At 33.1% G+C, this 15,446-nt stretch overlaps 1 protein-coding gene across 3 annotated transcripts in view; it reads right to left on the bottom strand.

The window, feature by feature from the left end:
- LOC113518510 (transcriptional coactivator yorkie) overlaps nt 1-15,446 on the bottom strand; it is a 45,542-nt gene that overhangs the window by 4,398 nt on the left and 25,698 nt on the right. Inside the window, exons 2-5 of one of the 3 annotated variants that reach the window (XM_026903477.3) lie at nt 4,755-4,894; nt 1,430-1,573; nt 1,181-1,338; nt 92-397 (exon numbers count right to left, since the gene is read on the bottom strand). In XM_026903477.3, coding sequence (XP_026759278.1) covers nt 92-397; nt 1,181-1,338; nt 1,430-1,573; nt 4,755-4,894 — 748 coding nt within the window. The remainder of the gene's footprint in view (nt 1-91; nt 398-1,180; nt 1,339-1,429; nt 1,574-4,754; nt 4,895-15,446) is intronic. The other 2 variants (XM_026903479.3, XM_026903480.3) reach the window with 2 other exon arrangements.

Raw genomic sequence — 15,446 nt, 5'->3', positions numbered from 1 at the left:
TGTATCAATCCAAATTAATGTCTGACTCTATATCAAATTTCGTTTAAATAACAAAACAATATCTATGTGCTTAAAAATAAAACTAAATTACCTGTAAGGACGGCACTAAATCTGTGGTGTCGAGGTTATCGCCGAGCGGTATATCAGTGGAGTCCATATTAGCGCCCGCCTCACTACCGCAGTCCATGCGATCGTCCATACTCGCTAAAAAGTCTTCTGGCGTGTGCGGCATGGAATATGACTGTGCTACTCCCATTCCTAGCCCGCTATCAGCAGATTCTTGTCGCTGGTGGTCAGTCAATCCTGAGAGGAACGGGTCCAATGACAGCTCCGTGTTCGCCACAGCTCCGATACTGCTTGAAAGTGATGATGTCACTTGCCGAGCCATGAGTTCTTGCTGCAAATATAATGTTCAAATCTATTCATTTTATATAGATAAAGTTGGCTTCTAAGAAAATTGTACCTACGACCTAATGAAAGCCTACCTAATAAACATTTTTTTTTTATTATAAGATAAAATGATAAGGTTTGACAATTTGGGACAATTGTTTTTTCATTTTTTCTTAGATAAGATTTTATCTGCTTTGACTATTCACGGAAAGAGAGAAATTAATAAGTAAGTTATATAGATGTTCAAAAATTCCTGATTTAGGTTCAGTCAATATAGATTGAATGAAACCAATATTTATTTTGTTGAAAATGGTGCATGATTTCTTCTCTTTCCATTGAATTTATACGACACACAATATACAGTACAAAGTGTGTACATACCTATTATTATGTAGTGATATAGACACAGTTTGAAACGTTCTTTTTTTAAAAAATTTTAACTAATTTGTTTTTTACATTTCGGTAATATAATTTTTTTCTATGGAAAAATATTCTGAGACCTTTATAATATATTTGAATACTATCACTATTTTTAATTAATGGATTTCGTTAATTAGCATACTGTATAAAAACAATATTCATATAAAAACCCAGATGGTATTATTGTACAGGAAAATTTATAACTCACAAATAACATTATATACTTTTAAATAATACACTAAATATCAAATTATATAATATATACATACACTAAATATATATATATATATATATATATATATATATATATATATATATATATATCGTCGTCTATGGATTATTTTATGCAGGCTGATCTCGTATTTTGTACCTGGAGCCTGATCTCCTGCTGGCGCTGCTTGAGACGCTCTCGTTCAAGCTGTAGCGACTGCAAACGTAATTTTTGTTGAGAAGCCTGTATTGAAGCATTGGCCCAGCCTCCACCCGCCGCGCCCGCATTCGCCGCTGGAGTACGCTGCAAGTGTTGTGCTGAAAAACAAACGTACCTTAAATTACACTGCATACACACGTCACACACAACTCTTAGGTTATATTTAGAGTCAGAAAATATTATACTTACGTATTCTAGGATCAAACCAGGATGTCGTACGAGAGGCATGGTTGATGAAATAAGTCTCTCCCTCTGGAGTCGATGCCTGTTCCCACCCTTCCGGTAATGGTCCTAGTGGATCTGTCGCCGTGTTACTACTTGTACTCTTCGCTGCTGAAACCAATCAGAGGCGTTCGGTTAGTATTTTGTTTATTTATAGCATAATATCGCCCAGTGATACATAATAAATCAATGTATGCATTGTATGATCATTTCAACAGCGACTAGTTGCAAGCTTGCAAAGCCAATGGGGATAGTTTATGTTAATGTGAATCGCGCACGTGATTGGTAATCAGGTGGACATTGGGAAGGTCATCGAGAGCTCGTTCCAAGAAAACAGCGGCGCCAGACGCGCGCCCGCGCATCTCCGCTTTGGCGCACGCACCAAAATGAATCAGAGCGTCGATGTCGCTCCGCGGCCTCTTAACCCTCCCCTCGTACACATAATGTTCATGTGTACGTGCTATATCCAAACTATATCATTCATGTTCACGACGATGCTATAAATTACGTGCGTTTACTTATTTATTCCTGCTTATAAGTAATTAATCTATTATAGTAGTATCGAACTACGTGTATATACTCTTACTGCGATATCAGTTAATGTCATATGTCGTATGAGTCATATTTTTCATTGTCATATAGGTACACGTCAAGTATTGATTATTGCACAGATACCTATTAAACTGGCATTTATTCCATATAAGATTTTATTCCAAGATAGCCTAGTTATTAACATCGTTGCATTTTCCTAAACATGCACTCTGGTAGTTGTTTGTGTACCTATCTAATGTGTTTATGTATAATTAGACATTATTTACAGTCATGATTACTCAACACTGTCGCGGCTCGACGACTAAGCACCCACCGAATTACCTAACATTGTGTCTACCAAGCCTTACACTTTATCGCACTATTTAATCATAATGTTACAAGATAATTATTATGGCCTAATCCAGAACTTATGCATACGTTCTTATCATCATCATCATCATCTTCCTACCCTTATCCCAATTATTATTTGGGGGCGGCGTAATATGTTTTCCTCTTCCATTCTTTTCTATTCCCAGTCATTTCCGCATTCACTCCCATTCTGGCCATATCGTCCCTTAAGTTCTTATAACAGAATAAATATCCTAGCGAGGAAAGAGCAATAAAAGTTCATTTATGCTTTTCAAGTAAAGTTTAAAAAGGATGTTTGTATATGTTACGAGATAACTTCGTCAATTCTGGACCGAATTTTATAGTTATTTCATGTGCAATTAATATATGTACTTACGTTCAATCTTTATTCCGTATTATTTTCTAAAGACGCTGTTTAATTCTCTATATATTTTCAAACTGGGGAGGGAAAAGTTTTTAATAACGGGGAGTATTGAGCTATCAATATACCGTGTTAATTCGTGAATTCATCACGATGGGCCAACTGACCCGACCTGATCTTCACCTATCATTCGCCTGTAGTACATTACTAATTTAAACCGAAAGCTTTCATCAATATTCGGCTATGTATATTATGACTAACCTTGTATTAAGCTTATAAATATTTATTAAAACAATAATTATAATATTTTATAATTAAAGAATATTACGCGCTTATGTCAAGAAACGTGGAATCTGTCGATTTTTTAAGGTGGGTACACTTAGTTAAACTCTGCTCAATTTGAAGCCATATTATCTCAATACTAACCATAACATAATATGAAAGTAAATATGTGTATATAGATGTTTAGCAGTAAAATCACGATGATAAGCTATAGTTTACGTAATAGTATAATTTTATGAATTATGTAAGTGAAACCTTTAAAAGTAATAATAATAATATCCTTAATACAAATTGATGATAAAGGAATTACATTTATTATCATCGTATTAGTTACTTTCCTACATAATAAGAAAACTATGTAGAATGGTATGTTATCGCATCAAATTTAAGAAGAATGTGTTGGGGAAATAGAATTTATTTGCTTTGTCACCTGATCTACTTAGATTGTTTGTGTCTGTTGAAAAGATAAGTAACAGAACACTGACACTTGTTCTGTGAGATGGCGTCGCCTGATGCCATAGGAACGTGACTACGGCACGTATTAATGTAAACTATCGGAAAAAGGATTAATAAATAGGTGCGCAGACACGTAATATTAACGCTTTAGACGACGCCAACATATATCAGTTTTATTGTCCATTTGTTTCATTCAAAGAATATGATAAGTATAGCCTATTATGCAGGGTAGAATGGAAATCAATAGCTTTTAATGGAGTGTTTAAAAACATTTTACCCAAATAAAAAAAAAAAATTACAACAGATGTTGCACCTTACATACTAATTTGACAGTTGGACGCGCCGTGTTAATGTCTAAAATTGTGGTTTAAAATTTTTTATGCTTTTTAGACCTAAGTATCTTTGGGAAATATGTTCAGTTTCATAAGTAGAACACTTGATTGAAATCACAATAACAATTTCGAGTTTATTCACATAAAACAAAAGTATAACATGAAATATTTTACATGTCTAAACACACAAACGAAGAGAAAATAAATGTTTGTTTATCTAAATACGACAAAGTTAGCGGGAAATGTTTGTTTGGTTGTTTGGTGTAACGCGGATATGTCGCAAGTCGCGAGTGGGCAAGCGCGCTGAAAGCTGAAACTACAGGCGCTGGGTCCATCCATACGTGCCCCAGAGCTCGGCGCCGCTGCCGCCGCCGCGACACCAATGTATTTTCCGAACACCTTTCAACGCTCGTCTCGCATCGACCGACGGAAACAACGCGTTAATTCCCGTCATAAAATCAGTTTTAGAATTCGGGTTATTTACTTGTTTTTATTTCAGTTCCATGATAATTTTAAACGCGCCTCTGTGGCCAATTAGATCATGTGAAACGGAATGGAAGTGAAGAGTCCACATAAAATATATTTGTTAGAAACCTTTTCGTGCGAACGTTTGACACGATGACTTATCATTTAAGAATGTTTACTCATATAATCTAAAAACTAAATCTAAAATGCATTCTGATACTTTTTAAAGCACTTTGAAGATACTATTGTAAATTCTATTATAATTTACAATACTACATAGAAAATGATCATTTACAATCTATCACCAAATCAAATAAATATAAAATACTGGCCGTTTCGTCGCGACTTTGACTGTGAACATCAGAATATAATCCTATGTGTTAAGTTAGGACATAACCTGTCCCTGTACATAATTTTATTAAAATCCGTTCAATCGATAAAGTTACGCTTTAAACATCCAAAAATCTTTACAAATGTTCACATTTATTAGTATTACCTGGTGCTGTTGCTATCGTTTGTGCCGTAGGAGTCTGTGAAAGTAGCGTCTCGGCACTCTGGTGCTGAACGCCACTCGTCACTGTCTGCGCAGCCAAGGTCTTCCTGGGGTCGTCCCAGGTCGTCGTCTTTGTTACATGACTGGAATAAAAAAAAAAACAAAAATATTTAATACGTTGTTGTTAACCATTACATTGCAGAGGCGTTTATTTACGAATTGTAGATTTTTTCTAAAATATAATATGTATTACAGCTAGTCCGAATTTAATGCATCGGTCAAATAAGTCATACAACTATAACGTACATTATAGACTCCTCTATTAGATAAGTACACAAAGTATCTCTGACGTACATTTATATAATATATATAAATTTTATAACGCGCACGTAACAACCCTAGTGTTGTAGGTGTCCATAGGCTAGAGTAACTGTTTACTATAAGACGGACTGTATGCTTGTTAGTCACCTTCGTGGTATAAAAAATATATGCATATTATTGAAGAAAATTTAAGATTTTTCTTCAATAATATGCATATTTGTTTTATATAGATTATGCATAAAAGATTAAATATAAGTACACTGAATAAAATATTTTTCTTCTTCTTCTTCTTCAATCAAGAATCAATCAATCAAAGCCAACGATTACTCAAATTATTCAAATTCTATAAATTCACTGAAGTTTATTTTACAAATAAAATAGAAACAAATACTCGTATATAAACGATATATGAACCCTGATTAATACGATTAATACACTTATTTTCTGGGGCAGTCGTGATTTATCATAATAGATTATGAAATAGACTTTTTTAATATAGGACGATGATAATAAAGGTCAACTATACAATTGGTGCATATCAGCTAATTGAAATTATTTCTTATCATACTCGTAGTATCTATCGATAAGTATTTTTTCGCAATTTTAAATATTTAAAGAAAGAAGAGGATACAATAAACAAATGGTACTAAAGTATGAAATGGCTAGCGATGCAAAGATTTACATATTATGATCTACTAAAGTTTTTCTAACTAAAGTGTGTAATGATAAATCTACGACAAACCCTTTTATGAGATAATATATGAAAACTCAAAAAATATACTTCTACAAAACTTCCTCACCACAGGGAAACTGTACAAAAGTCGTTCGCTTAGCCACCTCTGTCCCATTCGTGTTTCTACGGTGAAACAGTTATTTGCATGGTTGTGTTTTGGTTTGAAGGGTGGGATATGGCAGTGAATTTACAGGGAACAAAGCAAAAACACCTGAGTTCTCAGGAATGGCAACGCATGGGGAATATCATAGGCGGGACAGTATACTCTATTATGTCCATGGTACTGTTTATGTCTATAGGAGACGCTTTCCATCAGGTAGGCTGTCAGCTTGTTTGCCATTCTAAGTTGTTTAAAGCCAAATAAAAAAATATATATTCGAATTGAGACTGAAAGATGTTCCGATTATATTATAAAAATAAATGCATAAAACGCCTGAAACGCTCTTACAATCAAGTAATTAAAGTCCATCAGTTAAACGACAGTTTGACTTATCAATCTGAACTTCAGATAACGGTAGCAATTCCGTGGACCCCCCAGGGATCCAGATAAAGATTTCAAGTGTAATTACGATCTATTAAAGTATGTGATGTATGTGACATACACAGCAAACTATATAGTATCAAAAATAAAATTCATGATTGTAAAATGATAGACAGACACTCAGTAACACGAAATTATATACGTACTTATATTTATGATAACTACTATATGGAATATTAGAGGAAAGTCCTGTTATCAATTTATGCATAGATTAAATAATGATAATATGTTGATAATATTATGTATGCATATACTTAGTCGTAGGATGTGTCCTCATACTTGATAAGAAAGTTAACAGATATGATAAAAATGTAATGAATGACGAAAACAAATATAATTATTCTATAATTATAATATATTAACGTTATATTATAGGTCTGTACAAACGTATCTTGATTGACACATTTTCCTATAGACTTCAAAAGGTTCTCTACTATACATAGACTATGTTTTTTTATAACACTACGCGATGTTTTTAACAAATGTGAGCACATTTTGATGATCCTTACTTCAATTCATGAAGTTCACTCCTAAATTAATACTACACTAATTACTAACTTTACTCCAATCATGTTGGTCATGATTGGTTGGTCAAGTTAGTTATGAAATCATCTTTGTAGAATGTAGATTAGAGGATCTTAATTGCTCTCTGTTAAAATCAATAACTTAATAAAAAGATAAGTTAGTTTAGTTGAAATTATCAAAATTACAGAAACACTCTCAAAATTAAATCAGTAACAAATCGAAAAATGTCAACTAGACAAATACAGATTATCTTATGGTCGACTCAATTATTCGTTTGTTTACAATAAATTCTATTACCCTGTATCACTGATTTTCATCAGCGCATCACAACATCAATTGTGCCAATAGATTTGTAAGTTGTAATTCGCAATATATTAACTCGCAAGTCCAAAATACACAAGTGACCGTGCAAAATCATCGAGTCACTTACGGCGAGATAAGAAAGTGCTGTATTGGAAAGTAGGTGGGGCGTCACCAAGCCGAATCAATTTGCACGGTGCGGTAATGAACTTGGACGCTATCAGCTGCTGCTCGACAACAACCACCTGTGGCAAGAACACACCTGCACAAGCCCAGCGGGCCACGTTTGCGATTATACTACCATCAGTTTATCCTTTTTATACCACATATTAAGCGTAAGCGCGAACTTGACAATTTAAGCATACGTTTACAATTTAAACATACGTATATGTTCGTTACTTAATTAACATTAAGTACTTGGGTTTACCCGGGACTTTGTCCGCGTGACCGGGATATATCCATTGAACGGGATGAAGTAGACTACGCCCTACTCAATCCCAAATTTTGTAATAATCTAGATACCTCTTGACGCCACCAAGAGTTACCTAATAAACAAACTCATTTACACGTTTTTAATAGTAGTAAGGATAAAGATGTTTTGTTTAAGTATTATATATATATATATATATATATATATATATATATATATATATATATATATATATATATAAACCTATAGAGGTAAACAAAGTGTAAGACGAACCACGACAAAATGTAGCGAGGATCTCAAAGTAAGGAGTCAGAAGAGTCAGCAAAGAATCACAGAACCACTCCCTATTAAATAATTAACGGCTGAATTTATGCCATAAACAAATGAAAAACTTCCACTTGCTTTCTATGTAAAAAAATCATTTGCTCAATGTATATAAGCGCATCACTTCAGAACACTTTTTTGTGTTTGTAATTGTCAAAACAAGGTTTGTATAAAAGAAAATGTTTGGAAAATCCAGCGCGAAATCGAAAAGATTGGGTTAAAAAGGGGAATATTTGGTCTCGAATTCTTCATTAATACATCCGTACGAAGCGGGTAGTTTTATGTAAATCTTACAACTTCTTAGATTGCAAAAAATGTGCAATGCACACGAATGTTAAAATTTACCCGGGTCTCAATCAAGTCCCTATTATTTATACATATAAATAAACATAATTAGGAAAACGATATACCATATGACGTTATCATAATCATAAAAATTGTCCTTATGTTATTCAATAAGTTTTATAAGTGAACATCGAGGTGGAAAAATATAGGTACTTGTGATTACAAAGTAAGGAAAACTACCATAAAAATGACTGACGGTGCATTACCAGAATGCTTATAAATGTTTTTATTCCGATAACTTACTTGTTTTTGTAAAGATCATAACAATGTGAATTATTACGTAAACTAATACATGACACCACTTCAGGTGGACACGAAAACGGGTGAAGGGGAGAGGGAGGTATGTAATTACAGTGCAGCCTGCACCGAGGCGAGGATAGCTCAGGTTGCATAACACACGCCGGCCAACAGTCAACACGATCTTCAACATGCTACTCCAAAGTAAGCAATTATTCAACCTAGATAATAAAATACAATATCAAATTTATAATTACTACCTACGGTTACGCAAATAAATTATTTTATGTCCCTATCAGCACAAACAAAGTTCTATAACCTTCTATATAGGTAAGAACGCAGCTCTTTGAGAATACGTACTATGAATATAATAACGCCTTATCTCAAAAGTAACACTCCTAGATTTGATTTTTTTTTTAAATAAAATACAGTCCATGTTATTCGCTGACAATGTTAATTTTCTATAGATGAATAATTTTCAAAATCGCTTAATAATTTTTTTGAGTTTATCCGTTACAAACAAAAAATCAAATCATTCCTCTTTATAATATTTGTTTACACAAAGGTTCTAGTTATAATATTATTTATATTATTATGGGGAATTAATCATCTTTTTAACTTCAACGCGTAATAAATGAATGAAAGTTGTACACCCATCCTGCAAATGTTTGCCGACAAGAAAAACTTAAGCAATATTTTAATTATTAAAATGCCTATCTCGGGAGTCAAGCTTGACTTGTGGCATGGCGCTGATTAATTCGCAATCAGATGATCAAGTCCATTCCTCAGCCTGAATTAGTCCACAAAAGCATATGTAAATTTATCTAGTTATTTTTATAAATAACCACAGTGACCATACTAATATACTAAAAACATAGGTAGACAAAATAATTATGAGGTGTTTTAAATAAAAGCAATAGAAGCCAATACAATTTTTTTAGAAATGTTGTCTATCTGACTGCCTGTATGTTTGATCTAGGGTTACGCAAAAAGTACTGCAACAAATTGGATGCAGTGTTCACAATTATGTTTCTGGATACCTAACTTAAAATGTGGCGTATGTTTCATCTTGATACGTTATCCAGAAGTGGTTCATTTCGTTAGTGTTCCTGCTTCTGAAATCTACGCGTACGATGTAGTGGGAAAAAGCTAGAAAATAAATAAATATGCGAAGTAAACGGAGAAATTATTAAATCGTGACTATGTCGTAACAAAAAAAACCTACAGAAACTGAAGTATTTAGTTTTCTATCTAGTATGTCGTCGGCGACGACATACTTGTACACTTTTTCTAGTCATAACTTATTTTCTAAAAGTACATAAAACAAATTTGACTGACTCAATGTGATGATTTCATGACTCAGGATTGGAGGAAAACACCTCGGGAAAATAGAATATAAGATAGATACACATGCATATGAATTGACAGCATTATTATTAGGGACAATGACATCAAAATTGGCAAAGACGAGATAAACAGTTGCTAATGAGTCACCACGCCTTTCCAATAGAGGAATAATACATAATAAACACTACGTATTTTTATTTTCTATGCCAATATCAAGAATAATTCGATCTTTGGTTTGATTTTTACTTTAGATGTAGATAGATAAATTCCTATATCTATTTTAAAATTGTAATTTTTTTATATAGTGCTACTGTAATATGTCGTACGTATATGGTAATTAAAATTGAAGCAGAATATTTTATTTACTAAAAAAAGAACTATTCGTATAAAAAGAAAATTACACCTCGACTGTACAGAAGGTCCAGACTTGCTTTATACTCCGTAAAATAAAGAAAAAAAAAATAGAGAACATGTATTATTTAATTTTTATAATTAATTTTATTTAAAACTATATTTAATACAACTCAATCATTTAAATTCTGCTTAATTTTAACTTTTATAATCTATTTCATTTATTGGGTGATGATATTATTTAAGACCAAAGCGTATCTGATATGAAGTTATAATCAGTGATGACGTAGTGTTTCATGCGTCTGTAAGCGTAACAGTACCTAATTTGTTTTAATAACAGAACTCCAAACAACTGAGTATACAGGCATATAACATGACACTGGTAAGTCTCGCGAAATTAAAATGGGTCTCAGTGAACAATCACCAGATGACAAATAGAATTATTAAGAAACCGCATATCATTTCTCTCTCGTGAAGGCCTTCCACTCTTGCACAACTTACACTTGCTTGCTATCTATAGAACGCGCAACATCAAGCCCCATACTACTCTACTCAGTCAACAGCAAGGCAAGGAGCAAGCTCGTTCTGAATTTCATTATTTAAATGTTACAATACAATGTTTAAAAAGTATCTGAAGATAATGTTTATCGTTATTTTCTGGCGGTAAAACTATTTTCTAATCATTTGAAGTCATACAACTCTAAAAATTAAAAATTTGATCCACATAAAAGAATTTAAATCGGTAAATCAAAATTAGTATAGTTCAATTAAACAAGGCAATTAACCATGTCGATTGTAAAATATAATTGTATTAAAGGTAACATAATAGTTACAAAAAGTAACAGTCAAAATAGGAACCCTATCCTTCTTGAAGTTTATTGACTAAATAATGACAAACCAAATTTGAACTAAGGTCTTAACCCATAAACAAAAGAAGGAATTTAATCCGTAAATGGTAAGAAAAATTGTTTATCATATCACGAATGCCACTCATGAGCACTCAAGACCACATAAACCGTGGACGCAACAAAGTACAAATCGTAAACTGAATCGTATGCACAATATGACGAATTCAGTGAAACGCCTCGTGTTTCAATTAAACGGAAAATAAAGTTGGCACCGTGAGCGTCGACGTAACATAAACATTAAAATAACTATGATGTTTGAGTAGCAACTTTCAAATCTCATTCAGCTGCCAATACGTTACCTATCTAACGAACCGACATTAGTAAGATAAGTGAAGGCCGATTAAATTCACAACGTTAAAGAGTGAGAACACGATTATTTAGACTTAGTTCAAAATACCCGTTACCCATATAAATATTAATACAACGAAATATTGGCTAAATTGAAATACTTTAAACCTACTTTTAATTAATTTGTACCTATACCACACCACAAACTGGGTCATTTCGATCTCAAAATCTTTGTATAAGTCGGTTGCACGAAATCCAGATAAACAAATCGATTAGCTAGTTAAATCGTGTACAATCTGCACAAGCTGGTGGGTATACGCTCCTAAGATGGCGTTGGTTACCACCGGACGCGCGTCATTCTTATGTCGGACGCACATCCTCGTCTGCTACGTAATTTTCCCGCTTTACACTAACAGCATTTATACACTACAGACAACACAATGAACAACAGCCAAGTAACCACGAATTAAAGCTTTATTTACTCTCAGATTGGTTACCTAACCGAGTTAATCGTGCCGTGTGCGTTTACATTACTACGTAGTTTATAGAGGATATAATGATTTCGATAACGGATTTCAAATTTACTAGCAACAAGCTTTTCTAGAACCATTTTTCTGTTCTGTGATCAGTGTAATTACAGAGGTACGTAACGTCTTACGTGTCAGGAATATCACTATTCGATTTAAATATTAAATACTAGAAACTATCTGCGGCTTTCTTAGTGCTAAATCCAGAATATGACCCACCTATGTACTATCTTTTAAATCCACTCAACTGTTAGAGCGTGATTGAGTACCAGACATCTAAACAGGCAAATATTTAAACATCTTTACAAACTTTCACTTTTATAATATTAGTAGGATACATCAAAGAGACTGTTAATCACTATGAAATAAACCACAAATCAGTGATATGATTTAGGAGATCTCCTAAATCAATGTACTGTTGAAGGGTATTTCGTCGCCGCAATTTAGATCACAACGTTTATAATCTGAAATGAAGTTTTGTAAAGTGATCTCTATATTTTTTCATTTTATATTACATTCTAAAACCAAGTAAAAACTTAAAACACGTAATTGCTCTTTTGAAACAATAGGAATAATATCTTACGGCTGGAAAAAATGTATAACGTCGACAATAAAGAAGCAGGTATGTAGGTACTATTTACCTGTAAAAACTTTTACATCGCGTTAAGTCCCGATTGTATATTTAAAATATGTGTAAACAATGCGAAAGTTTAAAATTAACTACGTTAGATTTGAACTGTTATTGATAGAAGATAACAATCAAGCATACTGATCGTAAGTGGCCACCCCAAATCATGAACATCTAAAACATATAACCCACCCACCGCGTAGCTAAATCTTGTGCCTCATAAAAATCTTGAGTTATAGTACCCAGTAATTTTGCTGCCAAATCTCAAACCAGAATCCTGCATGTTAATAAGCTGCTTGGCGATAGGTAGGTGAGAAATAATAGCTCTATCCGTGACGATTGTTGGGCACGAGTGTGGTTTATCTTCCAATTTAAAATATCACTCTTTCTGAAATTATCAGACTCAACTTTTCACTACCAAATACTAATATTTCCGTAAACTGTATTTTACGTTCATAAACATTGTTTTTGGTGTTTTACAAGGTACTTAATTTTATGTAGAAACCACTCGGTCATGGTAATAATAATTAGGCATAGTTTAACTAGTGATCTATCATCAACAAAGCGATACTAAGTAGGTATTTTTACTTTCCGTTTCTGTGATTTTTATTTATTTATTACTTTATTATATACACTTATTATATATAAAATACCTCATACCCTACAGCATAAATGGTCGCGGTTTCAGAGATGTTTTCTTCCACAAACACTCAGGTTATGGAACGAGCTCCTTGCCGAGGTTTCTCCAAGAGACTACAGCATAGGGTTTTTCAAAAGGAGGGTAAAGAGGTTTCTTCAGGGTCGGCAACGCGCGCGTAATACCACCTGGTATTGCAAGCGTTTATAGGCTACGATAATTGCTTACCATCAGGTGGGCAGTAGCCTTGTTAGCCACTACAGTGGTATAAAAAAATAAATAAAAATATGACAGAAGTAATCAAATGTACAAAGGCCAGCTTAACTTTAAAAGAGTTCTCTTCTAACAAACAAGACTTTTCATAGCAATTAAATATATGTATCGTAGTAAAAAAAAAAAAATATTATATAAACTTTTACAACCGACAAATATAGTGAATTTAATAAAATAAGTACACATCAATATGTAACAAAACATAAGTACAGATGATACTGTACCGTTTGATGTTCAGGCACAGGCAGGATCTCAACCGATTACTTCGTTACAATCCGCCGGATAAGAACCAATTCTGGACATGACTCATTCATTCATCTCAGTACATTTACCTACACTGACATACTCAATATAATTCATTTGTCTACCAATACCAAGTTGTAGTTATATTGTAAAATTCTTTTTAAAAAAAAAAACATGAAGTTTCTAATTATTATGCCTACCTAATATCAAATAAATATTGAACATTCAATATTAAAAAAAATACGAGTATTACCTTATTGTTTAAATCACGATTTTAAAAATAAATTCTGTATAATAAATAGATTACACACACACGTGCGAATCAATTATAAATTAGCATATTGATGTGTTACAGTATCTTATACGAATAGATAATTGCATTGACCAGTACCAAAAGTATACTTATAGCAATGAGTGTAAACATACTATAGAGCTAATTAGTTCGCTAACCATATCTTTGTGACACATCCACGGTTTCCACGCGATGGATAGTAGGTTTTTCACCGAGAACAACATGGCGGAGACGGCGTTCTAAATTTGAATCTCGGACGAGTCGGCGCTCGCGTACGTAAATAAACGCACACACTAACAATCAGAAACACTATACAAGCGTTAGAGCAACATGTAATCACTACATCACGCAAATTAACAAAACTATACTAAATGCCCCGAGAGAGCAAATTCAAGTCCAAGTCCAGCTCTAGAGCCCTTCTTGGGCTTCCTAGTTTCAATGAGTTCGTTCGTAGTGCATTCGATGCGCTTGACAATCGAAAACCAAAATATTGTGTAGTCTATTATAGTCGTCCCACACATTCATAGCACGATGTACTCACACAAACAGAAGTGGACGAAAACGTATCAGTGACGCATCGACTTCCGGTCGATGATTTTATTATTGGGATTTACTGTTCCAGCTCGTATCATATGTTTGTCGAACTTTTTTTCCAACAATTTTTATTTTACATTTTCTTTAGTTTTATATTCATACTACAAAATATAAATACGGCAAAATTAGACACCGTACGGCGCTACGATGGTGGAGACGGCGCCGGCGCTTGCGACAAAGAACTGATTGATTTACGCACTCCTACCCACATCAAAAACATGGTTGGCGCCGCTATTGGGTGTCCTCATCATTTCATTTTTTATTTGCCATCACGATTAAACCTGACACTGATATCTAATATATCAAATTGTACATATATATATATATATATATATATATATATATATATATATATATATATATATATATATATATATATATATATATATATATATATATATATATATATTAATAGCAGGAAAAAATCTCGTAAATGAAATATTCAAAACTGAAAATATTTGAGTCTTCTTACTCTATAATATCTGGGATGTTCTAGTACGGGCGGCTTAAACTTTTTTTACCATTTTTGAGACCATGTTTGTTTGATGAAAATTTTCAATTTTACTTGCAGAATACTTCCTAATAATAAACAAAAATACTAGCAATTTCAGCCTGTATATTTAAATTGGTACTTACAAGAGAATTTCAAATTTGTCCGTTCCACTCTTAACAATTGATAAGAATTTTCAAAATTTCAATATTTATCAAAATAATTTTATTATTTAGGCAACATTTATTTATTTATTAAACTTTAATATACCTAGAAAGTGTAAATAGCGGACTTAACACCATATGGCGTTATCTACCAGTCTACCATAGATAGGAATAACAGAAAATGTAATTGACGGTGT

This window comes from Galleria mellonella, unplaced genomic scaffold, assembly GCF_026898425.1.
Source record: "Galleria mellonella isolate WM207_F2 unplaced genomic scaffold, CSIRO_AGI_GalMel_v1 utg132, whole genome shotgun sequence".
NCBI lineage: Eukaryota > Metazoa > Arthropoda > Insecta > Lepidoptera > Pyralidae > Galleria > Galleria mellonella.
Note: the sequence above shows the minus strand (reverse complement) of the source record. Positions and strands in the feature narration are given on the sequence as shown.